Here is a 27,083-nt window from a genome sequence, read left to right on the forward strand (position 1 = left end):
CCTCCTTTGTTTACATTGTTGGTTCGGCCGCTCTCTCTCTCTCTCTCTCCCACCTCCTGTCACTCACGTAATTCACTTCCGTCTCCGCGAATTGGGCAGGTGAGGGCAGGGAACGCCGACGGGCGAAGGCCAGAAGGAAGACCATGGAGAAGCCAGGGACCCCGTCCTCCGAACAGAGCGACAAAGCGAAGAAATACGACCGTCAGCTGAGGTAAAGGGGATGGGGGTGTCAGCTTCCCCCCCCGAAGGATGTCGGGTGTAAACTGGTATAGATTTATAGATTTCTGATTAGGTTTAATTTGTGTCGTTGTGTATTGATTATTTCGAAGGTTGTTAGTCTATTAGACTGTTTGAATTGATGGTCTCAAGTAGCCAGTGGGCTACGTCAGGACCCTAGGTTAGGTCGTAAGTAATAAAGATAGGTTACGGGATATTAAATCATATATTAAACTATATAAATTCGTAGTAGCTCCTCGGCAGCGATTTCCTTCTGACTTGACTTTTTCTACAGGTTTTTGGTTGCTAATTATGGATTTACCTTCAATTTTTGTTGTACAAATGTAATTAACCATAATTAACCTGTAATTAACCCCTGAAGTCTATCCAGCAAAGGATTTCTATACGCGATCTTCACAAGACAGAACACGGGTATATACGTCTGTTTGGAATGGTTCATATCCCGTCCGGCAAGTGCAATAACCTGTTAACGTATGGGTCCCCCCTCCCCCAGGCCAGTACTAAACACAGCGAAGGGACATTTCATCTGGCCGACAGCAAATAAATGCACCACCAGTATCAGAGGTCCTAAAAGTGTAGAAAAAACTAGTAGCCAAGATAAAAATAGGTGTGGAGCTAATACTTAGAATTACCTATAAATTATATAATTTTAGGTGTTTACCTAATTTACATCGACTATCTGGTGTTTTAGCCATTTTGACCACCTTTGGTTCAAACCACTCATTTCTCTGCTGTTATTGATCCAGTAGGCTACATATAGTAAACATGGAAGCCTTAGTTCAGAATTAGGGTTTTTTTGGAGGTTGGAAGTTAAAAATGCTATATCAGCAGAAAGTCATGACAAGTTATAAAATGACCAGGTTCATGTATTATTAATAAGAATTACAAAAGAAATAAAGCATTGTTCTAATAGCATTTACATGGATACATCTTAACTTAACTAAACCATGGGTTGTGGCTCCTACCTGACTGCCATTGACTGCCTGTCCCTTCCTTACTTGTTCTAGGGCACCATGAATTGTAAAGTAAAATGTAGGGATACTAATAAACTTAACTTAACCTTGGGCACTGTGTCTTACAGACCAGGATCTCTGGCCCCCTGAACCTAACCTAACCTACGAGTAGACCTGCCATATCTTACTTTAACAGTTATTTTATCACTTACCTTAATTTGTTGGTATTGGTGTTGTACAAGTATGCAGCAAATGTGCTTCGCTGTGGAGCTTCTTAGTTCCAGAGGTCCTTTATCCGTCCTTTATTCCTCACACCATTGGATTGGGGAACAGTTTCCCTGAGGATGTTGTGCAATTGGAACTTGGAAAGTTCAAGCGAAGATGCAATGTGTTACTACCCTAATACTCTTCTCCTTGCATTTTGATACATTTTTATCTATTTATTAATTTTCAAATTTATTTTTCATTGTGTAATAAGTGAGAACTCTTCTTTCTGTAATTCCCTTTACCTCCTCGTATTTCTTCCTAATGAACATCATATTCTCTGGAAACTTGAATTTCAAGTCAATGGCCCCTTTTGTGGGCTTGCTCCATATGACTAGGCCTCATCTTCTGAAGAGGCCAACTGATGAAGTTGGCAAAATCTTCCTGTATATAGCAATATACATACATACTGTTGCAGATTTTATTTTTCCATTTAAGATCACGAGAAAGTGATGATGTCAAATAATAATAATAATATTAATTGGTAAAGTAGGGCAAAATCTTCATTATCTTAGCCTACATGCACAGGATATGCTAATTTAGTCTTCAGAACTATAAAAATTTTTGTTCAGCGAGAAAAATTGACTTGTTAGTAGACAAGGCTAGTGTATTATTAAAAATTCAAAGCCTTGGCAAAGAAAAGTTCTTGGGACCTTGCCTTAGGACTCACGGTTGCTGCTGAACATATTGTGCAGTATCCAAGCTCCATTTGGAGAAAAAAATCAATGTGCCAAAGCCTCACGGGAGTAGCCTATAGTGCCACCAGTGCACCTCACATGGTGTGTAGGCATCACTAAAGGTAGTTTGCAGTGTCCCTTTGGCCCCTAGCTGCAGCAACTTTTTAGCCTTTTACTCTACCCCAAAAGCCAAATCAAAGTCCTTCAAAAGAAGGCACCACGGCGACCCCATATAAAAATGGGAACAAGCTGGGAAGGAGAAGAAGACTTTACCTGTATTCCACCTCCTTTCTTCAATCTTGGTGTCCAACTGCTCCAACTCCCTTGTTTCCCCTGTCTAAAGTACTGAATAACTGAAAGTGCTCCAGTACTGTGGTTTATAGCTGAATATTTGTAAATTGGGTAATCTTGCCAAAGGTACTCAGATCACATAAAAATGGAGGTTGAATGGTTTAGTGACTTGCTCTCTTTCCCTTCTTCCTTTCTTTCTTCCGCTGCAAGGTAGTAATCAGTCTGAGTATAAGCTGGACAGGCTACAGTGCAGGTAGACTTCACAGTCGGGCTTCCTATCTCAGAGCTTTGGCTCATAAGGTGCAACTCTCTTCAGTCTTCCTTTTAAGAAGGGGGCTGGGGAGGGGTAAAGCTTTTATTGAAACCCATAAATTTATGATGGACCCATATACCAGCTGCTTTCAGATTTGTGCTACTTGTCTTGAGGGTAGCATTTGGTTCCCCAAAGTTTTCATAGAGTGAGAGGTCAGGCACAAATTACATTTGAGTCAGGGCCTTATCTGTTTTTCATAGTATTCCAGATGGGATAGATGGTTACAGGAGTCATGCGTCCCCTACTCATATTCTTGACTGGGCATGGCAACCTCCCACCTAAGAGAGAGTCATCTACTCAAAAGGTGGTGGTTTATGTTCTCTTAGGAATGTAGTACAAATTCTTTTTAAGTAAATTGTATCTTTCATAGGTATTCATACAAGAGCCTTTTATCAAAATCCAACCTCAGCCACTGCTGTTAGTTCCTGACAGAGCCTTTTATCACAATGCCACCTCAACCACCAGTGTTAGTTGCTGATGCCGAGGGAAAAGTGCATTGTGATGGCAGGTGGCTTGGGGTTTTTTTCCACTAACCAACCTCCACCTGTTAACTACTGTGTTATCAAGTTTCAACAACTGATTCTGGCCTATGCTGATTTATTTTTGAATGAGAGATGAAAACCAGTGCAAGGCAGAATTCAAGAAGTTGCACGGCTAGGTTGTAAGAAGACTTGAGGAAGAGATAAAAAATAAAAGGCAGGAAGGAGTGAGAAAACTATTTAACGACATCTGCAGTGTTCTACACAAGGCACGCTGTTGTGGGGTACCACTATGGGGTTTTGGTATTGACCAGGAAACTATATTCATGACATAATATTGGAATATTTTATGAAGGTCATTTTGCTATGCAGTGCTGTAGCTTTTGCTCTATGAATGATTTACATTACCTTGGAGTAAGTTTGTGGGTTCATGCTAGCTTAAGTAACTATGAGTTTTGGTACTGCTATACCATAAAATCATGGAAAGGCAATCTATATAATGCTGGTTTGTTTTGCATACCTAATAACAATCTATATTTTTCCAGGTTATGGGGCGATCATGGGCAATCTTCTCTTGAGTGTGCCCATGTTTGTTTGATCAGCGCCAGTGCAGTTGGAACAGAAACGTTGAAATCACTGGTGTTACCTGGAATTGGAGCTATTACTATCATTGATGATGCAAAAGTTAGCCCCAAGGATATTGGCAATAAGTAAGTTACTCTGCTGTTTATATTTTCTTTGTGGTTCCGTTTGATATGTATGTACAAGCGTTTGGTGTAGGGCCTACCCATAAACTCCTGGGAGTGGCTAGAGTGCTTAACTTTGTATATTATTTAAAGTATTACCTGACATTTTACCATTGAAAACATGGTCATTGTAAACATAAAAACCTACTTTATATTAGGAAACCAGGCAATTGGGTTTGACAGTAACTGTAGTATTGTGATGAAAATACTGCTGTCACATTGCAAGGTTAGCAAATACAGAAAGTACAGATTGCAAAGGGTTTGTGTTGCTTACCTGTATTCTTCTTCTATATACATATTTTCTTTTCACCTTTCAGAATCTTACTCTTTTACCTTTCAATTGGGCCTACCTAACTTCTTGTCTTTTCACTTAACCACAGTTGTGGAACAGTCCCAAGGGATTAGAGAAACTACCTCATTTGCTGCAGCCTTGAATTTTATAATTTTACCCCATAAAAGAAAGGCTGACTTAAAAAAAATTATGATGGTAGTTCAGTATTTCGGCAAATAGATATCGACTAAAGACCATAGATCTCTTATGTAAATCACCAGTTAGTGTACTTTAAGTATGATGTCTTCAGTGTTTATAGGTAACGAGGACCCATGATAGTTGGTTGTGGCGGGAGATGTGCTCCTTTTGAGACATCAGTTCCAAGAACTGTAATGACCACATCCAGGGAATTCACATATGTTAATCAACTGTGAGGATGTAGGTTTATCTCAAAAGTCTTATATTTATAGCACTCCACTGGCTGCTCCATTAAGGAACTGGGTAATGTGTTTAAAATCTTTCCCCACTCCTTTCTACCAACTCTGGTTGTGATGTAGCACTCAAAGGGAGCTGTACATTTTCTGATACCTTTCCCAGGCATCCCTAAAATGGGAACTTTTTCTCCTGTTACTTCAGTCATGTAAAATTAATGCTGTTGTCTTATATTCATGATATAGTGTAATAGAGGGTGAAAGTGCATAGTTGTGGATTGTTACGCTTTACTCATGGTGGTCTTGTTAATTGATATTTTCTCATAAGGCAGTTATAACTACTTTTTCATATTAATTAATTTTAAAATTACCAATGTTATCTATGCAGACTATTGAGTCTTGCACTTTTTTATTATATTTTCTGTACAGTTAGTATATTTTATTATTCGCTTAATTTACAGTAGTCGTAAAAGAACACCAGAGATTAATTATTTTGTTGAGTATAACCTTTCATTTCTCATTGCCAAGGGTTTATAGAATCACATCATTGTATAAGAGGATTCTGTATAATTTAAACTGTTTATGTATTCTTATACTTTATGCTCAGTTTTTACGATATTGCACAATGAGACCACAGAAAATTTGAGCATAGTAATGTTAAAGAAGTTGGAGAGCCATGTGGAAAGAGAAGAAAGGGAACAGGTGAAGAGTAAAAGTTAGAAACAAGTGTAGTTTGGGTCCTAGGAATGGCCAATACAAAGAACTGTTTACAATATTCTCCTGTGGTTCGACACTGCAATTCAGCCTTATCAGTAGGTATAAACAGCGACTTATGATACATATTGTACTTTTTTGTATTTAACATTAGTCATAAGTAGCATAGAAATTTTGTAGCTTGCATTTCATTGTCAGAACAAAATTTTTTATTTGTAAAGGTATAAAGTCAATAAATAAATAAGTTGAATGCCCATAAAATTACCTGACTTGAGTAACTACAAATTCTATTGGGTTTTGGGCCAAAATTATGACCCGTTGATGCTTGCTCCAGACTGCAAATGTCTCTTGTAAGTTTATCTTTTATGAGAGGGATATTAATCCTACAGATTTTACAAAATGGGCATTAACCCAAATGAACCCTCATCTTTTATCTGGGATTAGAACCTGTATGGTTAAGTACTGTAGACAAATTGAAAGGCACAGGTATAATCTTATTTCTTTAGTTTCAGTTCAGTTCCTGTTTAGTGTGTGAAAATGACCAGTAGTTAATGTAGTAATGATGCTTTAGCAACAATTATTGAATCTAATTGTACCTCAGAGTGTTGTTTTTATAAGAATCAGCATACTTACAATAATTTCTCCCTAGTTTCTTTGTAGATGGTGACAGTGTAGGTCGACCTCGAGGTGAAGTTGCACTTCAGCTTCTACTGGAACTCAACCCTGATGTGCGAGGAACGTTCGTAGACCAACCGCTGCAGGAGATTCTGGATAACCAACCAGATTTCTTTTCACCATTTTCAGTTGTCATTGCAACATGCCTACCAGAAAGGTCAGTTGCCAATCCACTTTTTTTATTTCATAATATAAATCTAGTATATTACGAGTTTTGTTTGGTAAGGTCTTAGGGATTATATAAATTTGCTCTTTTGTAGTCCTATAGGTTCCAGATAGTGTAAAGTAGTCTTAACAGAGACAAAATTTTGCATGAGCATTAACTGGTAATTTGCATAACCTATAGCAACTGCAGTTTTATGCTGTAGTGGTTTTGTATAGTGGTGTATGTCTCATCATGAAGTATCTTTTAAGAAGCAAAGGTGTTAAATAGCTTGTTATTGTATTTTCCAGCTTAAATAGTCCTTTAAACATGTTCAAGTGGTATAGTTTAGACCACTGTTACCCGTGAAGTCTGCTTTTGTCGATTTTTACATTTAGGAACTTGTTTAGGATTGCACATGTATGAGAGGCTAACAACTACTGTGAGTCTTGTTTGGAAAATTGTTTCTGTACTAAATGTTCTGTGCATAATCCCTTAAGATGCATTGCTTTTTTGTCATTTACTGTGTCCATACCTGTACATTTGTTCCCTTTGTCTTTCCCTGCATAGCTGTCTAGCTCCCTTCAACTTTATCTTACTCCAATTTTAACTTTACATCCAAATATAATTATTTCAGACCAGCTGTATGAAAGTCAAGAACTATGTCTCAGTGGTCTGATTCAGTACACACAATGTTTTTCTCTAGAAAAGTAACAATAAGAATTGTGACATTTAAAATATATCTTTTTTTTTTTAAATTAAATAAATTAGTAAAAGAATCTGCATTAAGTTTTTATGTCAGATTTTCCTGTGACAGGGTTAGATGTGGAATAAACTCTCTCCACTCTCTTCTTCCATCTTGTGCAACTTCTTTGTAGTTTCCATCTGATCAAAAGGTCGTCATCTGTGCCTTTCGTTCTGCTACTTCATATTTAGTACTTTTTCTAAGTACCTATTCCTCATCTGTCCAGACTGTTTCAGTCTTGGAGATCTCAGTCCAATCTCTAGTTAGACACCTCAGTTTTCCGCATCTTCCTCAAAGTGTAATCCTCCTGCCATACTCAAGCCATGGATCATAGCCCAGGAAGATCCCTTATTATACACAATTAAGTTGTAGTAATTTTAAAATATTACATGGTCTCATAAGGTTGGGATAAAGAATTCATTTCTAGACGAGAAGAGAAATTTGAGAGAGGAATAAAATGAAGGTGGATATAATTTATAAAATATAAGAGGTCAAGTAAACAGTCTACAAAGCTTCCACAGTATCTTGAATACCCATGCCCTGAATATTTGTTGTGCTTTAAAAGCACCTTTTCATAATCTTCAATCCTGTCTTGCTATTTTTACTCATAGATCCTGTAATGCACTGTTTGTCCACTTTTCTCACATTACTAAAGTTTTACATCTTGATTTCTCTGTTCTCAAGAGGTCAAGAGTTAACATGGGTTGAGCAGGTCAGAAGGGTTTCCCAGGAGACAGGACTGTAGTTCATATTATGGTGCACCCATAGTTATGAACTAGAATTGGTTGCTTGGTTAATAAATTTAGTTAAAAGCTTTATTTAACAGCTTTTATTTCCAAGAAGACATGTGTGTGAAGAAAGTTTTGTCAGGATATGAATCTGGACTTAATTGCTTCCCTGTTAGAGGGGTCTGATACTTTTACGCTAAAAACTGTCTGCTTATTTGGAAGTGTTCTAGCTTGTATTTTACATTGAAATTTGTGCTTTGATAATTTTTGTATCCTGCCATTTTGTACCTGTTTAAAATGAATTTCTTGTTTTATTTCAGTACACTGTTGGCACTGTCCAAAGTTTTATGGGAAGCCAACGTGCCTTTAGTGATAGTTCGAGTTATGGCATGATAGGCTACATTCGAGTGCAGGTGAGTGCATTTTAAAAAAAAATTTACAGTATTTTGATCTGTTTTTTGTAATTGTATTTGAAATATGATCATGTCAGAAGAGTATTAGACTTGTAATTAGCAGGATGATGTAGGAGGACTCAGGCAGTCTTGGAGAAAAGACAGGTGAGCTCTTAGATCTGATTGAAATTTAGGCAAAAATTGCTTAGTGCCAAAGAGTGTGGAGAGCAGCATTTTGTATAAAACCTATTAAAGGGGAATCTGGTGTAACAGTGCTCATGATGATGATGATGATGAAATGTTAGTCATGTTAAGCCCCAGTTAACACACAACTTATGCCATGAGACTTTTTAACCTAATGAATCATAGCATACAATGCTCATAAAAGCAGATTATAGTAGTAAATTTATTGCCAGTTCTGTTTGGGAATGAAGTTATAAGATTCACCTCCCCTTCAAGAGATTCACATACTAGCTCCTCAAATGATGTCAGATTTGCTTAGTATTTAAGTTGTTCCAGCTGCATACCTTGAACGTTAAACAAATGACCTTTCAGTACCAACAAACAAGCTGCCCTTTTCTGATCTTAGCATAGATGTTATTACTATGTAGGCATTTACCCAAGCAGTGGTAAGGTTTTCTGAGGCCTAACAATTTCATAACACTTTATTTGTGCTCCTTTAGTACTGTTTAATCATTTTCGCTTCATATTTTAAAATACTTTTAAGTATACTTTCTCTGTATGCATAGCTATACTTTATGTTTCATGTTTATATAGTCTGTAATTTTGGCCAATATTCAATTTCAGATTGAGGAGCATACCGTCGTGGAAAGTCATCCGGACAGCGAAATGCCAGATTTAAGATTAGACAGACCTTTCCCAGCTTTGCAGAAGTACATGGACAGTCTCGACCTCGATTCCATGGATTACAAAGAACACTCACACGTGCCTTACGTCGTCGTTCTGTACAAACACCTTCAACAGTGGAATGCAGAACATGGAGAGCCACCCAAAAATTATAGGGAAAAGAAGGCTTTCATTGAGCTCATCAAGAAAGGTTTTCTTGTTCTTGGTTTTTCTTTTACAGTGTAGTTTTACTTTTTTTGTGTCTGGTGCTTTCATGAGATGATGTTAGGCTTTTTTTATACAATATTTTAATTATAATTGGTAACAGTCACTTTCAGTTGGTCTTTTGGGAGGCCATGTTCCATTGCTTCTTGCACCAAACTACTACGTATGGTTTGTTGTAAATTTCAGTAAGGTTTGCTCATTCATTTTATTGCTAGACAGGATTGTTACATTTATGCTAAAGTCTCTTAATGTAGGCTTGGAACTGACATGATTATGTACTATATTGGATGAGTTTTGATAATTGGTAATTTTAGATAGCCAAACTACTACAGTATTATACAGTTCGTATTACTTAAAAACTTATAGTTCATAGTTCCATAAGTAACAGGTTGCTTTTTTATTTGACTGATTATGGTAAAGTTACACCTTCATGTGAATTCAAATATTACCACAGGTAATCATTTCTCTGAGCTTGGGTTTTAAAGAAATGTTAGTGCTAAATTTCACAGAAACACATTACCATTAGAAAGTGAAACTTCAGATATAACCACATTAAAAGTTATAGTATACTCAAATAGTCTGATATTTTTACTTTCAAGGAACGAGTCACATTTATTTCACATCAAAATATATTAACAATATATATACCAGTCATCCACAGTGTTCCTTTGGAAAGTTTATCAGTTTGAATGTTGGTTATGCCAACAAGAGGCTTTAGAGGTATATTTAAGAAAAGTTCTTTACATGCTTGAGTTAGACTATTTACGTACGGATAGTCCTCGAGTTGTAATATTTCAAAGCTACAATGGCGATATCAGTGACTTCTCGCACATCCTCATTTTCACTCTGACTCTACTAACTAACCGTACATTACGATGGTGATACGGATATTGTGTGATTTTTGTCTGTTGTAAACTGTTTAAAATGCAAATTTGTATAAGATCGGCATATCTTCCAAATGCCCAAGTGAGTCTCCTGCTGGTGGTGTGATGAAAAAGAGGCATTCCATCACTTTAGAGCAGAAAGTAAAAAAGAAATAACAGCAGAGAACAGTATACGTAAAGATTATGTAGTGTAGGCTAGGCTGCCCCCGAGTTACGATATTTTCGAGTAACAATGGGGTCACTGTAACGTGTCCCCATCGTAAGTAGAGGACTACCTGTACTTCCAAACAGTTACGTTAGTTTTGTGGACTTGGTGTATTTAAACTTGCTTGGTATTGAACTGCAAGCAGTGATAGCCTCAATGGTACTGGATCCTTTAGGCATTTGACTCTATTTGTAAATCAGTGCGTTTTGTATTTAACACATTTGTTGCTTACTGAAACTTAATGAAAGTAGTGCTAAAACTTTTCATAATTTCACAGGAATGAGAGTGAAAGAGAACAATGAAACTGAGGAAAATTATGAAGAGGCTTGTAAGGCAGTCAACACCTCACTTGTACCCACGGCCATTCCTCACGGAATACAATCTATTTTAAATGAAGCTGCTTCAATCACGCCCAGCCCCACCACAAAACCCTTCTGGCTCATGGCGAGAGCACTTCACGAATTTGTTTCTTCAGAGGGTCGGGGAGTTCTTCCAGTAAGGGGCACCATACCAGATATGACTGCCGATTCTGAAAAGTATATAAAAGTCCAGAACTTGTAAGTAATCATTGTGAATATTCATTTGTCATGCAGTTCATTTATATACATATGCAACAAATTTCTTAGAATTATCACTAGCAAATGAAGTATGAAGGCTAATGTACAAAAAAATGAAAGTTAAAATTTATTAAAAAAATCAATGTGACAAGTATAACATCAGAGAATTAATATATAAATTATATATAGTTCTCTGGCTAATGTCCATTTGATTCACGTGAAACAATTAAGGAACCTATCCTGCTCATATGTTGGGGAAAATGTTTATGTACAGCATGTTTGCATATGCCAGACATTTTTTGTAGGTACCCTCTCTGGAAATCTGTACACTTTTTCTGAATCAGAGTTACCATCATAATGTGTTAACTAGAATTTTTCAGAAAGGAGGTATGATAAAAAGTAATGCTACAGTGTGCTGAATTTTAAGACAGAGTCTACATCAAATCTGAAAGGTGGTCTACCTTTTGTGATTTGTGTATAATGATTGAAACTCAAAATTTATTCGAAAAACTTTTGATGATGATTTTTTGATAACTTCAACCTTTTTAATGACGGATAGATCCAACCTGTTGTTGCCAATTATGTTTTTTTTTAAATCCTACCTTTTTTATGATGACTGTTTGAGAAATCTATCCTCTTACTAATGATTGTGGTTGATGTACAGTATTTTACTCCCAGATATCGTGAACAAGCAGCCTTGGATGCTGACTGGGTGTGGAGAAGAGTTCAAGAACTCAGTCAGCAATTAGGGCCTCGTAAAGTTTTGACGACGGAGATCGACGTCAAGTTATTTTGTAAAAATTCACACGGACTGAGAGTCATCAAAGGGAAAGCTGTGGCGGACGAATACAAAGGCTGCATCAACATGGGAGACATAGGTAAGCTATTCCTGAATGAGGATTACATTATTATCAAGCTTTTATTATTATAATTGTTGTAAAGAGTTATATGAAACAAACGAGGTCTATATGAAACAAACGTGGTCTTTATGTACGCTTCCAGAGTGAAAAACAAATGCAAAATCTGTTTAGAATCAGTGTCTTTTGTTGATTTTTAGTTCCCATTTGTTTGTTTTATATAAAACAATTATTATACAGTAATGAAGGCACGTTGCATTATAATAACAAAGCCAAGTTCACTAACTGTACAGTGATGTTTTTGTATGTAAGGTTTTATAAAAATTGTTTCAGGTGCGCAGTTAGACAACCCAGAAAGTGAGTTGGTGTGGTATGTGATGCTCAGAGCTGTTGATCAGTTCCATTCCGAATTTCGGGCATATCCAGGATATTTTAATGATCAAGTGGAGACTGATATTGTACGACTAAAGGTCAGTAATGACTATGCAGTATTTTGTATTAGTGCACATAGTAATTAATTTTACAGCTGACAGGAAAAAATGAAGAACAGTTATGATCAAATACAATCAAATTTTTTACACAGCTTCTTACCAGCATGTGTGCTGGTTTCATTATAATTTTTCCTTGCAAAAAGAAGATGTGGGCATGTAGTAGCCAGTAACCAAAGCGCTCTTTATTTCTTCTACCTTTGCTTCTTGATGATGGAGTGGTATCTGTTTAGGTGTATCTGGATGATGGTGGTTCTCCTCTTGTCTTTTGAATTATTTGTTTGTAATGTTTGATCTTAATTTATTCTTGGGGTTACATCCATCACCCTCTATATTAGAAGTATCCTTCAGCTTATGCTCTAACATCCACTGGATCTTGAAAACAAGGAACTTAACTGGTGGAGAAGGGGTAAGTGAGAGGAGGTAACCCCTCACTCGCCTCTCTCCCCACTCCACTCTTTCTTCGGTCACGTTCATGAGAGAACACTCCTTCTCCCTCTTCCCCATGCACATTGGATTCTTTCACCTTTTTTGTGTGCCACAGCGCTTAAGACATTGAAAAGAGGGAGCTAAGTGGTTGGACAGCAAGATAGAGTTTATGATACAGGGACCCGATTACGTAAAGAAAATTATAAGGTGCACAGTTCACTGCATAGGAATGAGGGGGGATCATTCAGTGTCTCGCTCTCCCCCTTTCGTTTTCATACATAGTCCCGTTGCTAAGTAACCAATTGGTTCTTAGCCACGTAAAATAAGTCTAATCCTTCGGGCCAGCCCTAGGAGCGCTGTTAATCAGCTCAGTGGTCTGGTAAAACTAAGGCATACTTTTTTTTTTGTTGGTTGGGATGAGGTGTGAAACAACCTTATCTAAAATGTAGGTTCTTTATTAGTTAAGGTTACAATGCAACGAGGACAATGCGTGTGAGCAACCGCACTCGGAGAGGTGAAGCGGCGTACTGTTAGGCATTGGGTTTGAATGTGTTTGGCTGCCACTTATCAACATACATGTGAGGAAAGAATACAGTTGCCACTTATCAATATACAGTGTTATATACATGGGAGGTGAGAATATGTTATACAATGACAAATACATGTTGCATTTTGTTTATAGTATACACCTCCCTCTCCCCTTCATGCTTGTAGTTCCATCTTGAGCGGGCGCTACATCTGGAAAACCTGGGAGATCTACGTGGGGCTGTAGGAGGACTTGTGTCCATGTGAAGGTCCACAGGGATGTGAGGTAGAGGGTCAGTGCCAGGGTTTGGTACTGGGTACAGGAAGCGCTGGTTCCTCCAGTATACTCGTCCTCTGGGAAGGCTTACTTCATAGTCCCTTGACCTGCCATGGCTCATGACGATCCTGACCTTGTCCCAACAGTGAGAATTTGGATCCTGGATCCTGACTGACTGTCCAACTTCTAGCCTGGGGAGGGGACGTGCTAGTTGATTGTATGACTTCTGTACAAGTTCAGCTCTGGCAGCAGCACAGTGAATGCAGTCCTTGGCTCTCTCAAGCCTTTCCTGCAAAATGACTGAGGATGAGCAGGAACACAAGAGAGAGGTGGGTAGCCATATACAATTTGTGTAGGGGAGCAGCACGTGAAGTTTGGAGTGTTCTGTAACTCCAAGAGGCCATGGTTCAAGTCTTCACACTCGATGTTGCTGGAGGGTCCTGTCTTCAGTATAAGATGCTTCACAGTGGCCTTGGCAACCCATTGGACTGCAGGTAAGGAACGAGATGCTGTACTCCCCCTCACTCGATGAAATCCCTGAATTCACGGCTGGTGAATTGAGGTCCACCACCAGTCCTGGGGTGAAATGGGACACCAACCTCCCTGAAGTATCTGCAGAAGATCCTTATCATAGCAGAGGCAGTAGTGTCACTGTAGCATGGGGCAACCATAGGCCAGCCAGAAAGCCTCTTGGTCATGACAAGGAATGACTTCCCTGGAATGATGAAGTTCGCTGGCAGACTTGAAGGGCCTAGTAGGGTGGTCATCATTTTGAAAAGGTTCCTGCTGGAGGCTGGGTTGTAAGACCTGGCAAGATTTGCATGCTTGGACAGTACAGTACTTACAATGTCCGAGTCGATTCTTGGCCAGTAAACAGTCTGGTGTGCCTGTTGCCTTGTGGCTTCTATTCCTCTGTGACTGTCATGGAGTTTTGATAGAGTGCGGTGACATAGGGCGGTAGGAACTACAATCCTTGCTCCATAATATACGCAGTCAGCATTGACCGAGAGGCTGTCCCGTAGTTTCCAGAATGGGAGGAATGAATTATGCAAGTTGTAACTGTTGGTAGAAGTCCTGAGAGCAAAGCAGTCTCGAAGATGAAGGTACAACAAGTCCTCCCTTACTGAAGCACGATCTTGAATAATCCTGTCGGTGTCCAGGGGTGAGGCGCCGTCTGTGGGCTGCTGCACGAGTGGTGGCAATGGTCCTGACGTATAGCTCAGCCTCAACACAGTCGTTTTTGTCCTGTGGTGTGAGCTGGCTGACAGAGGCACACGACAAGGTGTCGGGTTTGCTGAGCTGCTTGCCAGCACTCCACACGGCTTTGAACAGATATGGTGAGATTTTCTCCTCGAGACATTGCAAATGGGGGATTCTCAACTGCATCTTGAGTGTAATTGGTGAGAATTGGCACCAGTGGGCGATGGTCTGTCATCACCTTAAAATATTGGAGGCCTGTCAAGTACAGTTTGCACTTGGACATAGCTCAGGTTACGGCTAACATCTTCAACTCAATTGCGGCGTAGTACTTCTTGACGTCCACGAGTCTTCCATTACTGTGGTCCTGAAGAAGGGCATGTCCTAGGCCATTGAGTCAAGAAGCATTGGTCTGTAAGGTAACTGGGAGGGCTGTATCAAAGAAGGCAAGGACTGATGGGCTAGCCAGGGCAGTCTTCACTTGGCAAAATGCTCCGTCCTGATCTGTGGTCCATACAATTGCATCCTTGGGGCTCATAAGGGGTCTGAGAGGCTGAGCTGCGTTAGCTGTCTCAGTTGTAAAGTTGGCCAACTGGTTCACTAACCCCATGAAAGAATGAAGATCTGTCAAGTTCGTCAGTGTAGGGAAGTCCTTGATTTCTGCTACTTTGTTGGGGTCCGTTGAAATGCCATCTTTGGAAATCCAAAATCTGCGGAAAGTTATGCTGGAGGTGACAACTACAAACTTGTCCTTGTTAAGTGTGATGCCAAACTTATAACATCTTGTCAACATCTTATGGATTCAGCGTAGATGGCTGGGGAAATCCTCGTTTAACAGCAGGATGTCATCAACGACTTTGACGCAATTCTTGACACCTTGAAGAGCCTTGTCTCCTCGAAGGCAGTAGATGTCTCCTGTGGCTGCAAATCGCATTGCACCTCTGCAATGCTTGAATTGGCCATAGGGCGTGATGGATTTTTATCATTTGCCATTACCCATGCAGGGCATTTGCAGTGGTGGAGAACTTGGCCTTGGCCTTCGGATCAATGCTGCGGACATTAGACAGTGGTGAGGGTGACAGGTGGGCTGGGCGTTTTACTTGGCTGTTGAGGTTCTTGAGGTCAACGGTGATTCGAACGCCTTTGTCCTTAGGTAATACGATGAGTGGGTGACATTTCTGAAGGTTCGATGCTAGCAGTCTTAATAATACCCTGATCTACCGTGAACTCACACTCTGCCTTGACTTTTCCCGGAAGGCATATGGTATCTGGCCAGATGCTTTGATGGCGGAAGGTACAGCATCTTCCTTAAAGGATCTCGTAGCTAAGGTGATAATGGCCGTGAAGGATACTAAGGCAGGTGTCATTGTAGAGCCATCTGCGGTGAACATCGGGATAACTGGTGGGGGTTGTAGTGCACTCCTAGGAGTGTACAGAAGGTTAAGATGCTGAGGGCCTATAACAGAGATGTTGGCAACTGTGTCTGGCAACATCTGAATCCTGGATGTGATGTCATCATATAAGAGGGAAATGGAGATTGGCTGCAGTGTCTTGATAGAAGAGAGTCTTCCCGTCTGACAACAGCTGGGGTTCTTGCCTGAAGAGGGTGGTGTAGGCTTGGCACTGGAAGTGGCACCTTGTTTGGCATCCCTTGTTTTCTTTCAGCAGCACTTGCAGCAATGTCCCTGTCAATTGCAGTGGTGGCACTGGACCTGTCTGGCGGGGAACCTCTGTGCCTTGCCCAATGCCCCTTTTGGGCACAGTTGCAGCTAGACACTTCTCTGTGGATCTGTGTATGCGGTTGCACAACTAACATGAAACACACTGTGATGGTGTGGTAGGGTGGAACCCTCTCCATGTTTTTTTTGTTTCCTTTAGTTTGAGAGGTCGAAGCACAAATTGCAGAAGTGGCCTTCCTGGTGGCCTCATAGGTGTGACATGTGTTGATAATCCGTGTCTGGGGTATGTTTAGGGTTTGCTCAAGGATCCTTTGTCTCCAAGGCAAGACACATCCTCATCTGGATTCTATGTTTCTTTCTGGGTAACTTGGGCAGTTCCACCATGACTGAATAATCGTCCCATCGATGTCGCCATTATCAAAAAATTTGAAAAGTTGCATCTGGGCAAAAGGGGGTGGGTTCTGGGCAATTGCTTTTTGAGGAGGGGGTACTGATGCAGTCACTGTGCCCTCTGGTGGTGAGGTAGGAGCTGCAGGTGTTGAAGGAGGCACGCTGGGGGTTTCCTGTGGTTGCTTGCTGTACGACAGGGGGCTTGCATTTGCAGGAAGGCACTGTAGTGGTCTGCTTCCTGTTGCCTGCAAATTTCGTCCCCCCCTTTCTCTGTCGTTGGTTCCTTAATTCTTCCTGTTTCCTTCATTTCTCCTCTCTTTTTGTCTCCTCCTTTCCTCTTCTTGTCTGATCCTGGCATGATCGTCGATCCATGACTTCTCCAGGTATTGTATGAGCGAAAGGAAATCAGCTGGTTGGGGTATCGTCGTCTGGGGATGGAGAGCGGGTAGGGACTAGACGGTAGACAGGGTCTTGTGCACGCTGGGTGAGTGGGGTGTTGTCGCGTTCATCCTGAGAATGTGGAGAATTCATTGTGAATTAAGTTCTGTTGACTCACACACAGGCTTAAAACAGAATTTAACAGAAAGGTACAGTATCAGTATTTTAAGTGTAGTGCGTGGAATACTGGCACTAGTTGGCTCGTTAGCACAGCCTTACACTGCACATATGATACACTGTACATACCAGCAAATAAAGTCCGTTGCAGAAAGAGAGAGAGAGAGAAGTGGGTAGCTGTTAGTGTAGGGTCCTCTGTTGGTTTCCTTCTGGTTTGCTGTAAGTGGCCTGTATCTTCGCGTGCTTCTTGTAACCTCTTCCTGCAACACCTTACTGCACCATGTTGGTTGGGATGAGACATGAAACAACCTCATCTAAAATGTAAGTTCTTTATTAGGTAATTACAATGCAACAAGGACAATGAAAGTGAGCAACCTAACTCGGGGAGGGGAAACAGCGTACTACAGGACATAGGATTTGAATGTGTTCAGTTGTCATGTATCAATATACAATGTAATATACATGGGAGGCGAGATTGTTATACAATGACAAATAGATGTTACATATAGATTATAGCATATACAGTTGTGACCAAGTACAGGAGCAAAGAGGTGTCAGGATTAAGGTTATCCATGCATATGAAAAACTTTTTGGTACATCCTATTCTGGGAGGGCAAGACTGGTCACTGTTATAAAGACATACGAGACTTCCCTTCAAACTTCAGGCAAGTTCCTCGGCTGCTTTTCTCTTGGCTTAAGCCTCTGTGAGGATAGTAGGGAAATTAATTGGTGGTCTTATTTTGAAAAGCATTCAGAAGGAGGGGGGGTTCCCTCTCGTCCCAGAGTTCATAGCAAAGACTCAGAACCTTTTGGTTCCAGACAAGAAGTTTTAGTTTCCCAGTACCCTTCCTCCAAGACTTCACTGATAGAGAACCAGATGAGATGCTGTTGTGTCCAGTCTGTGCGTAACAACCCACCCCTTGAGGTTACAGTGTACGAGAGTTTTTGTTAGTGCAGGTAGGCATGCAAATGGGATTTTAAAATAAAGTTAACTGCTGCACAGTATTTCTTTACACAAATATTTGATCTTCTCAGCTCTTGCCTTTTCTAAAACTAGCTTTTTATCAGTGAATTTCTCAAGCCCGTTGAAAATAAGCACGCTGACTATTATCACTACAACTGACAAGTGAATGCTTGTGGAGTTACTGTGCATTTAGTGAGGGAATCTTTCTTTGATGCCTTTACAAACATGTAAGAACAGTTAACCTTGCTTTCCTACACAGAACAAGCTTAAATAAGCTTAGACCAGAATTACTGAAAAAAATGCACAGGCCTATCACAAACAGCTATTAAATGATCTCAGCACTGAAGTATAATGTAATTACAAATTATTTTTGTTAAGTTGGCAGTCCACATTAGGAAATGGTCTACTAAACTGTTACAAGCGTGGCTGACACAGATATTGAAGCCGGTAATTATTAGGTACAGTAGATTCTAGGCAGTACACATGCCATGTTACTACTGATATTCTTCTGTCTGTTAAATGAAGGAGGGTACTGTCTGGAATTATTTAAAAACCATGAATAGGGTCTTATATGAGTGATAGGGTTGTAATAAGTTTCTTGTAAAATGCGTAAACAGGAAAGTTTTGTTTCAGAGATACCAGTGTCCATTTGCACTTCTTTTGAACACAAACTGGTTTTATTATTATTTCAAGTGCCCATATTCTTGCCACTCCATTTGGTACACAGAGAAATCTCTGATTTACAAAGAAAGGATGAACAAGAGTACAGTTTAGGAAAGACGAGACGAAGGATTTGCCTTATTGGGGTATTCAGTACAGTTTGCGAGCTCTTAACTTTATAGATTCATAAAATGTGTTACGTATATTGTACATCATTTTGTATCCTTTAAGTCTCACCATCCTGTATTATACATTTCAGGTATGCGTCAATCGGCTCCTAGCCGACTGGGGCTGTGGACCCATAATAAAAGACGACTTCATACACGAGATGTGTCGTTACGGCGCAGCCGAGGTCCACTCCGTAGCTGCATACATCGGTGGCTGTGCAGCGCATGAAGTAATTAAGCTAGTAACAGGGCAGTATGTACCGATTAATAATACTCACATTTACAATGCCATTACTGCAACATCGGCAACATTTACCCTGTGACTTTAAATCCTTAGCCGTTTGCTAAATGTTCTTGATGTAAGACTTAAGTTATTTTCCAATCTCAAAATATCATTCATCATGTAACAGTGGTATTAGCAAAGTTCTGTAAAGCAGTACCCATTATATGACTTGCCTGACAAGCTGAAGAATTCAGTTCTCACCCCACTTAGCAACATAAGTGGCTAAATACTTAATCTTGACACATAGATTTCCAGATTTATAATAAACAACTAGAACTTAAGATTTATCGTAAGTTTGCCGTTACTTCCCGGAGGTTGAGAGACTTCGTTACAACCTGTTGCTTTCAGACTTATCAAGGATTTTTTGGATATTTATTCAGTTGTGTATGGATTTGTTTATCCTCTCTTTTTGTGAATACAGCATTTCTTGTTTCAGATTTTATAATAAAAACCAATTCTTGTTGCTTTTGTGTGAACATCTTTTTCCTGGAGCTTTTTGAAGAGGAGTGAAGGGTTGTTGAAATTATCAGCTTCACTTCAAAACAGTATTTTACAACAGCCACAAGTGTCCACTGATTCAATTTTAAGTAATGAGTAGCTGGTCTGTTATTTTAACCCAATAAAGCTGGAATAGCTTCAAATAGACAGCATTAAAGACAATTAGAAATATCAGCTGTATAGAAAGTAGTGACAAAAATCAAGAAGTTGGTACATGGTTGAAACCAGAATATAATACCTAAACCTAAAGCTTATAAGATCACAAACCCTCTTCACTTAAGATTATTTAATGCTTTGTAACTGGTACACAACAGTAAGGAAAAGCTGTTTGGAAACCGATTATTGGACAAGACAAACCTGTAAAGGAAATTCCCTGCCTATTTCCGGAGTTATACCTATCATGAGGTTGGTATGTGGAAGAATTTAATCCACTGAACACAGATCGTACATTTTAGTGTCAGTTGATGGGAATCACCACGTGGACACTAATGCGGTAACTGCAGACAATTTGGAGGTAGGTACACAGATTAAAAATCAAGGACTACCTACATGTTGACTCTATTAGCTTCCTAATTCCACAATCTCAGCATAAGTCTTGACTAGAATAATGTGGAATATTGTGTATTTAATGCTTTCTTCTCTGGTCTTCATTAAGATATCATCTGTAGTTGCAGATCTAGCAGGATCTCAGGAAATGTTGCTGGTCTGCAGTCATTTTTTAAGGGAACTTTGGGGCCAACTTCTGTTTCTTCTTTAGCATTATGTAGTCAAATGAGACTCTCTTGGTCTTTGACTTCTTCAAAAAGGATTTTCTTCAAGAAATTTGTCTTGGCTTGTTTCACAAGGCTAAAAAATATTGTCTACCACAGTATGACACTTGGAACACTGCATCACCACTTAAGATGGTTGCTTTTGTTGAAGTTTTAAGAGCTGTCCTGCATCTCAAAACTATGATATTGCGGAAGAATCGTACAACTGAAAGAATAAAATCTCAAACATTGGGATCCTTTGGACTTGCCAAGTAACTTCCAAAGATCTTGGGGCTGCAAATTTTGCTTTCGCAGTATGAATTTTCTGCATACCACTACATACTCCTGCTTTTGCCTAAAAATTACTGTTTTTGAGGGCCTCATTCCTTTCTATGCATTGTGTCCAACCTTGATTTTAGTAGAAATTACCTTGTACAAGTGTGTGTGCACTTTAATGGGGGTGGGGACACTTTTCACTTGTCATCAAGTCTTCATCACTGCCAACTGATATTTTCAGATTAAATATAAAAACTAATTACCCTACAGGATTACATCCCACTGTCTCTTCCATTTTTGGTCTCCTTAAGTGTACTGTCTTTGCATATTCAAACTTGTGTCTCTATGAACAATGTCGTGGCATCACCAACTTCTCATATGTGAGCTTCATCAAAGCACACTAATTTAAAGTTAGATGTGCCCTCTTTGTAGATTATGTTGTAGGTGCCGTGGAGATTAGTTCTGTTTCATGCTATGTTCCCTTAGTTGCCCCATCTACCTGTCCATATGCTTTGGAGAGGATGAGCAATAGAGTGGCTCATGATCTCGTGAAGTCATCTCCTGTGCAACTGTTCTAAGATCATAATGGTATAAATTTGTCTCTGTTGTACTTGCTACCACTCTTCTTCTTGGGTGTGCCACAAACTGTGTCAATGAGACAAAATTGTCACAATAACTTCCTTTACTATTTCAGTTCCAAAGTAATGAATGTTTATGTCAGGTTGAGACTTGATGACAAGGTTCCTCCTTCAGGACCCTACAACTCGACTCTGATGAGCTACAAAGATGTGCATCTACTGAATGGCTTCTTGTCCTGAAAAGTCACCAGTTCTTTACATGTTCTATGATCGACTGCCTGTACATTAAATTACTGACCAAAGTTGTCCCCTGGACAAAGACAGTCAGTGATTTTTTGGGACATCACTATGTGTGGAATGGATCTGTTTTAATATTTGGTAAGATGAACTACCAAGTTGTTACCTGGATGACTGACACACCCCTTTGGTACTAGACCTGTTCCTGGAAGGATCCTTCTTCTACAGCAGTCATCATTCTGTCTTTCCAATCTTGTCCTATCACTCTGCCATGATACTCCCATCTGCAACCTCTCCTGTCTATCTCCTACGCTGCTACTGTTAGTTTCAGTGCCTATTCATCACCGCCCAAATTAACTGAGGTTAAGTTCATGGATCAAAAAGTACACTTATGCAATCATCTCGATCACTTTGGGTTAGTTTTAACAAACTCCCTCTTCTGCCAAAAAACCAAAGCCTATTATATCTACCAATTTTTATAGCATTTTTATCCTTTAGTCCAAAGAATGACGTCATAAACTGCATAGCAGGTTTCTTCTTGGAAGTCTTATAAAACGACTCTCCTGACTAGAGAGTCATCTTTCTTGTTTGAATGTGTGCCCCTGTTCTAATGCTCCCATATGTTACTCTAGGATGGTGTTTACTTTAGGCTAGTAATTTACTACCTTAGTAAGAAGAACTAAGTTAATCATGGTCCCTTCCAACTGAGACCTTAAAAAAAAAAATTAAAAAAATATATCGATGCAACCATATATATAAAGTAAATCCTGTAGTTATTGCACGTAATACACTGTCAATTCCTTACAACAGCAAAATGTTGACTAATACCAACTTAGATATCACAAAGATTACAGAATGAATTAAGAAAAAGTGGAGCAGTTTAAGAATACGAATCTTGGACTTGTAAGGCGCAGATTCACCTTGGCTTGAGAGAGGTCTTGTCTACTACTTATGAAAACTGTATTAGTTATGGAAGCTATTCATCACTATTGCTGTTCAGTGCAAACAACATGACTGGTCAAGAAAAAGGAGTCCTTTGAAATTAGGGCCTGCTATCGTTCTAGTAACCAAAGGAAAAAGGATGTGACAAAAAAAGGGAAGTAGGGCAAAACGTATCCTGAAGTCATCAAGGGAAAACAGACCATGCAGGCTGCACGCACACACACACACAAAAATAAAATATATTGAACTATTCTTCAGTAGCAAAATATATCTAATTACAGCAAAGAGGACTAGGGCCAAAATAAAGCAGAATGGCATATTAAGTGATAATGTTTGGAGCTCAGTAACTACAACGTCCGTGTTTTAACTACACAGTACATTGCATGAACACTAAACTGAGTCAGTCAGGTGCCCCAAGGTAAAACATGAATTTTCTCAAGTGGGAGGTGAAGAATTTCAGCCAATAACTATCAGTGGTATTTTAAATGTCACAAAGAAATAGCATTAATTGTAGCTCTGGGAATCAAGTGGTGAAATAGATGAAACAAGTCCAAGATATCCCAGTCAATCTCTAGAGCTATCCTTTTGCCTTTTATTTGCAAAAAAAATAAGAACAAATTTTCAGCTAAAGCCAGAACTAAGCCTGTGACTAGAGGAGCACCCCACCCAATACACCAAGTAATTAATCTTGCCTAGTTTCCTCGATAAAAAGTAAGGGGAAGAGGACCTGCAAGGGGTGGTGATAGTTGCTGCTGTGACCTCCATAAAGGCCCCCTCAAAGAATCTACACTGGAGATGAAGTGATTCCCCTTCTTGATACCACTCTTTTATGGTCTGAAAGGAGGCATGGGAGTCATCTGGGAGTTTGCCAAAGCATGAAACTTCGCCAGTACCTGATGCACCATGTCAAGCAGGAAAGGTGTAGACATCAAGAGAGATCCATCCACCCACCATTGTGTATATCTGCAGATTATGGAACAGCATTTAACAGGCTGTGGAGAATGGAACAGCATAGGGAAGTTCATGCTGCAAATGCCCATCATTACATTGCAAACACCTGGGATGAATTGTGGAACAACTGTTGGGATTAAGTTTCCTGCCAAATGAAAACGTTCTCTGCCAGCAGACAAAGGAACTCTGTGTCCTTCCTTTGAGGAACTCTCTGCCCTTCCTTGATTCCAAAGTTAAGTGAAAGTGTTGTGTTTTAAATTTAAAACCCCTGTTACTCTAGAAAAAGTTTATGAGTACTCTGGAATAAGGTCTATAAATGCAAATGTATTTGTACCAGATATCCGTATTAGTTGTGAGAAACAAACTGATCTTTCAGTCTTGACTGCACAGCTGCCTTCCATGGTGATGTCACTTTTGTGCAAAGTCAGTCGGCCTCCCGTGATTAGCATATGGTTCTTATAACCAAAATATATTGGCTAATTGTCACAGATCCCAAACCCAGGGATCCTTCAAATCCTAATGAGGCATTCTGACAGGTCAAATAAAGAAGTTAACACTCAGGACACCACTTACTTTTGTTGCCACCCAGGATCTCTCTCCATGGCATCTTGTTTTATCTTAGGCAAGGCTATGATGGGTATTTTCACAATTACATAGTTTGAATACGTCAGAAATGTGGTGTATACTTTAGGTTATGAATACTGTGCTGCACTAGGTAGCACTGAGCAGTACTTACTTCACCATCCATATTAGGATAAAATCTTCATGTGAAAGATTTTTCAGCATGCCATACATCTACATCTTTGATCTCAACATCATATCTAAGTTTGCATCAGGGCTAGGATAGGTAGTACCCATGGAAATGATTTACAGGCTACAATGCTAACTTTTAATTATTTTCTCCACTGCCATGCATCCAAGGGCATTACCCTAAGTTTCAGCTTGTTCTATGTATGCTATGAGCCTACGTGTCATTTTATTTTTGTGCGCCCCCTCCTCCTATTGACGTTACTTTTTAACTTCGATTTCTTTTGGTGACAAGCAAGTTTAGTGTAAAAGCAGAGGCAAGCCTCCTGCTTTGCCGTGCATAGGAGAAGAAAGAAGAATTTGCCTGAGGAGCTACCACTGCTGGACAATTAGCCTGTTAGAGCTGACCTATTCAAGGGCAATAATATAATATAATAATATAATGCGCTGTTTATAGTAAACAGCGTATTATATTATTCCTTGTAGGTAACTATATAACTTGTGCAACACTAAATTTATCATGGTGGTAGCCAGGGTTGTACTAATGTTTTTTGAACTATAATGTCAGCATCTTGAAGCTTAATGTGCATTTGAGATTCTGTTGACTCTAGAACTAACAAGAGATTCCACTCTGCTCTGCCATCAGTTCAAAATAAGTATTCAACAGATGCAGCCAGGTCCTTCCTGAAGAAGCTAAATCAATCCCAAACCTTCTCAGAGTGGACCATGATAAAACACATGAAAAAACTTTCAGCACTTTGTCAGCCTTTTCTGTTAAGTTTTTATATCCTAATATACCCTTTTGAGGACTAAATACTGTACTACGACTAAAAATATACTGTACCATGACTCTACAACAGCAGTAGAGCTACTAGGAAGGAAATCCATTGAGATGAGCTGTGCAACCACACAGATAACCAAGAGACTATACTGACTATACTATACTGACCCAGACTCATTCTTTTGTTGTCTGCAATAGTTTGAAGTCTGATTCTGCTTCTCTTCCTTTAACTTTATTTGGCAAGACATTCTGGACTTTTCCTACACCAGTTCTTGCATTATCTTTTGCTGGATTATACAAAGCAAATTTTGACGCTGAGCTTTATTTATCTATTAAAATTCAGAGCAGGGTGTATTCCCCGAAGAATTATTACTATCATTATACTAGTGTAAAAATACTATGAAAAATCCCAAACCTAGGGACACTCAAAGCTTATGTAATGTACTTTTATTCTGACCACTTACATAGAGGCCAGTGGTTCTGGAAATGTTACACACAGAAAACATCAACACACAATGTGTATTATAAAAGGTTATTGTATAACAGCTTAGCAAGACCACTGGTTGACAATTCTAGTGTCTCACAGGGGTCACCCAAGGGATTTATTCTTGAATAAGAAGTGAAAACTGGAGCAAAATTTACAGATATTTTAAGGTACGTAGCAAGACATCAGAGAAATTATTAAAATATGAAATGTAAAAGGTAGAAGTACGGCAGCTGGGGGCTGTGGGGCCACTGCAAAGAATATTTTAGTAGTAGGCAGTATGCTGCGCAAGGAGGGTTACCCAACAGTACCTCCATCAGATACAACACCTATAACAAGTACCTGTGTTTCTGGGCTAGTCTAATTCCTTCAATTACGTTACACTTTTAGGATCAACAAACAAAATCTTGTGCTGCCCTGATTCTTGAAGCCACTGGCAGTCTGGAGGTGCCATATAAAACTAGGTGGTGGCTGCCTTTCACCACTAAAAGAGATCTTATCAACAGAGTACTTGTAGCTCAGTTGGTTTTGCCTGGACTTCACAGTGTGATGGTTCTGAGTTGAAGTCTAGCTTATGGCTTTAAAGATTTCACTGGCAAACTCATCCTAATTATCCCTGTGTGTTTGTGATGTGGGTTTGGGAGAACCCAGAGGTCCCCCTGCCGAGTCATCAGTAGCCATTACTTGGTTCTCCCTGGTCCTACCTTGGGTGGTGAGAGGACTTGGGTGCTGATCAAGTATGTGTTCATTCTCTAGGATATTGTGTGCCTGTACAGTGGCCTGTCCCTTGTTTCTGCCGTTCATGAGTGACCTTTCAACTAATGAACAGAAGGGCCTTGCAAATCCTCTCAACTGCAAGAACATAATCATAGTTCAGTTCCTCAAAAGCAAGGATTATTGAGGACAAGCCTGAGTTAACCTATAAGTAGTGGAAGACATCAAGAGGAAGGGGAGTTGCCTTTCAGCTGTTTTCATGGCAAGGAATTGTAAATGCATAAACAGGCCGGTAAAGCTGATTGCCACCAACTGACTGATTACTTCAAAATGAACACACAGTCATACAGAAGAAACTTAAAGGTCATTAATTTGCAAAGCAAATTTCCATAAGAGAACACATGTACGTGAGAAGAAAAATGAGAAAATAAGAGATTAATCAACAAACAAATATACATGCATATGAAGCAATTTAGGTCAGAACAACTAAGGCAATGGAGAGCATTGCTTTTGAGTGGTACTGCAGCCTTTAAATATTTATGAGCATCAAGATCTTTAATAATGCCAGGAAGACCATGCCACTGGATTACAGTATAAAGAATGTAAGTGCTCTGATACCGGTAAGTATGAAACAAGGCACTTGAGCAGAATGTGATGCTGATGCCCTGCAAAGTAAGTGGCACACACTTTCTTGGTGTACATGCACTCATGATGTTGCTACTGGAGGTTCAACACTCAAATGCAAGCTTAAGGAAGACAGCTGAACAGGATATCTCCTATGGTCACAATTATAGTTATCATTGTGGGGAAAAATAAAACCAACACTTCAAATTATGTATCTAATGACAAAAGTCTTGCAAGGTTTGATCTGAGTAGCATT

At 39.5% G+C, this 27,083-nt stretch overlaps 1 protein-coding gene and 1 long non-coding RNA gene across 3 annotated transcripts in view; one reads left to right on the forward strand and one right to left on the reverse strand.

Annotated features, from left to right (window-relative positions):
* Positions 1–19,709, forward strand: APP-BP1 (Nedd8-activating enzyme E1 regulatory subunit APP-BP1). The gene is given in 10 exon segments (XM_067133722.1): positions 1–211; positions 3,760–3,924; positions 6,026–6,208; positions 7,987–8,045; positions 8,048–8,079; positions 8,866–9,115; positions 10,496–10,775; positions 11,454–11,653; positions 11,966–12,102; positions 19,056–19,709. Coding segments are annotated over 10 exon segments (1,605 nt in total). The 5' UTR covers positions 1–143; the 3' UTR covers positions 19,287–19,709.
* The window catches only part of LOC136856092 (uncharacterized), a 17,911-nt gene continuing 3,818 nt past the window's right edge, over positions 12,991–27,083 (reverse strand). For both annotated transcript variants that reach the window (XR_010858231.1, XR_010858230.1), the window contains exons 2-3: positions 17,302–17,486; positions 12,991–17,127 (exon numbers count right to left, since the gene is read on the reverse strand). This is a non-coding gene — a long non-coding RNA (uncharacterized lncRNA). The remainder of the gene's footprint in view (positions 17,128–17,301; positions 17,487–27,083) is intronic.

The sequence above is a fragment of the Macrobrachium rosenbergii genome, chromosome 34 (assembly GCF_040412425.1).
Source record: "Macrobrachium rosenbergii isolate ZJJX-2024 chromosome 34, ASM4041242v1, whole genome shotgun sequence".
In the NCBI taxonomy this organism is placed as follows: Eukaryota; Metazoa; Arthropoda; class Malacostraca; order Decapoda; family Palaemonidae; genus Macrobrachium; species Macrobrachium rosenbergii.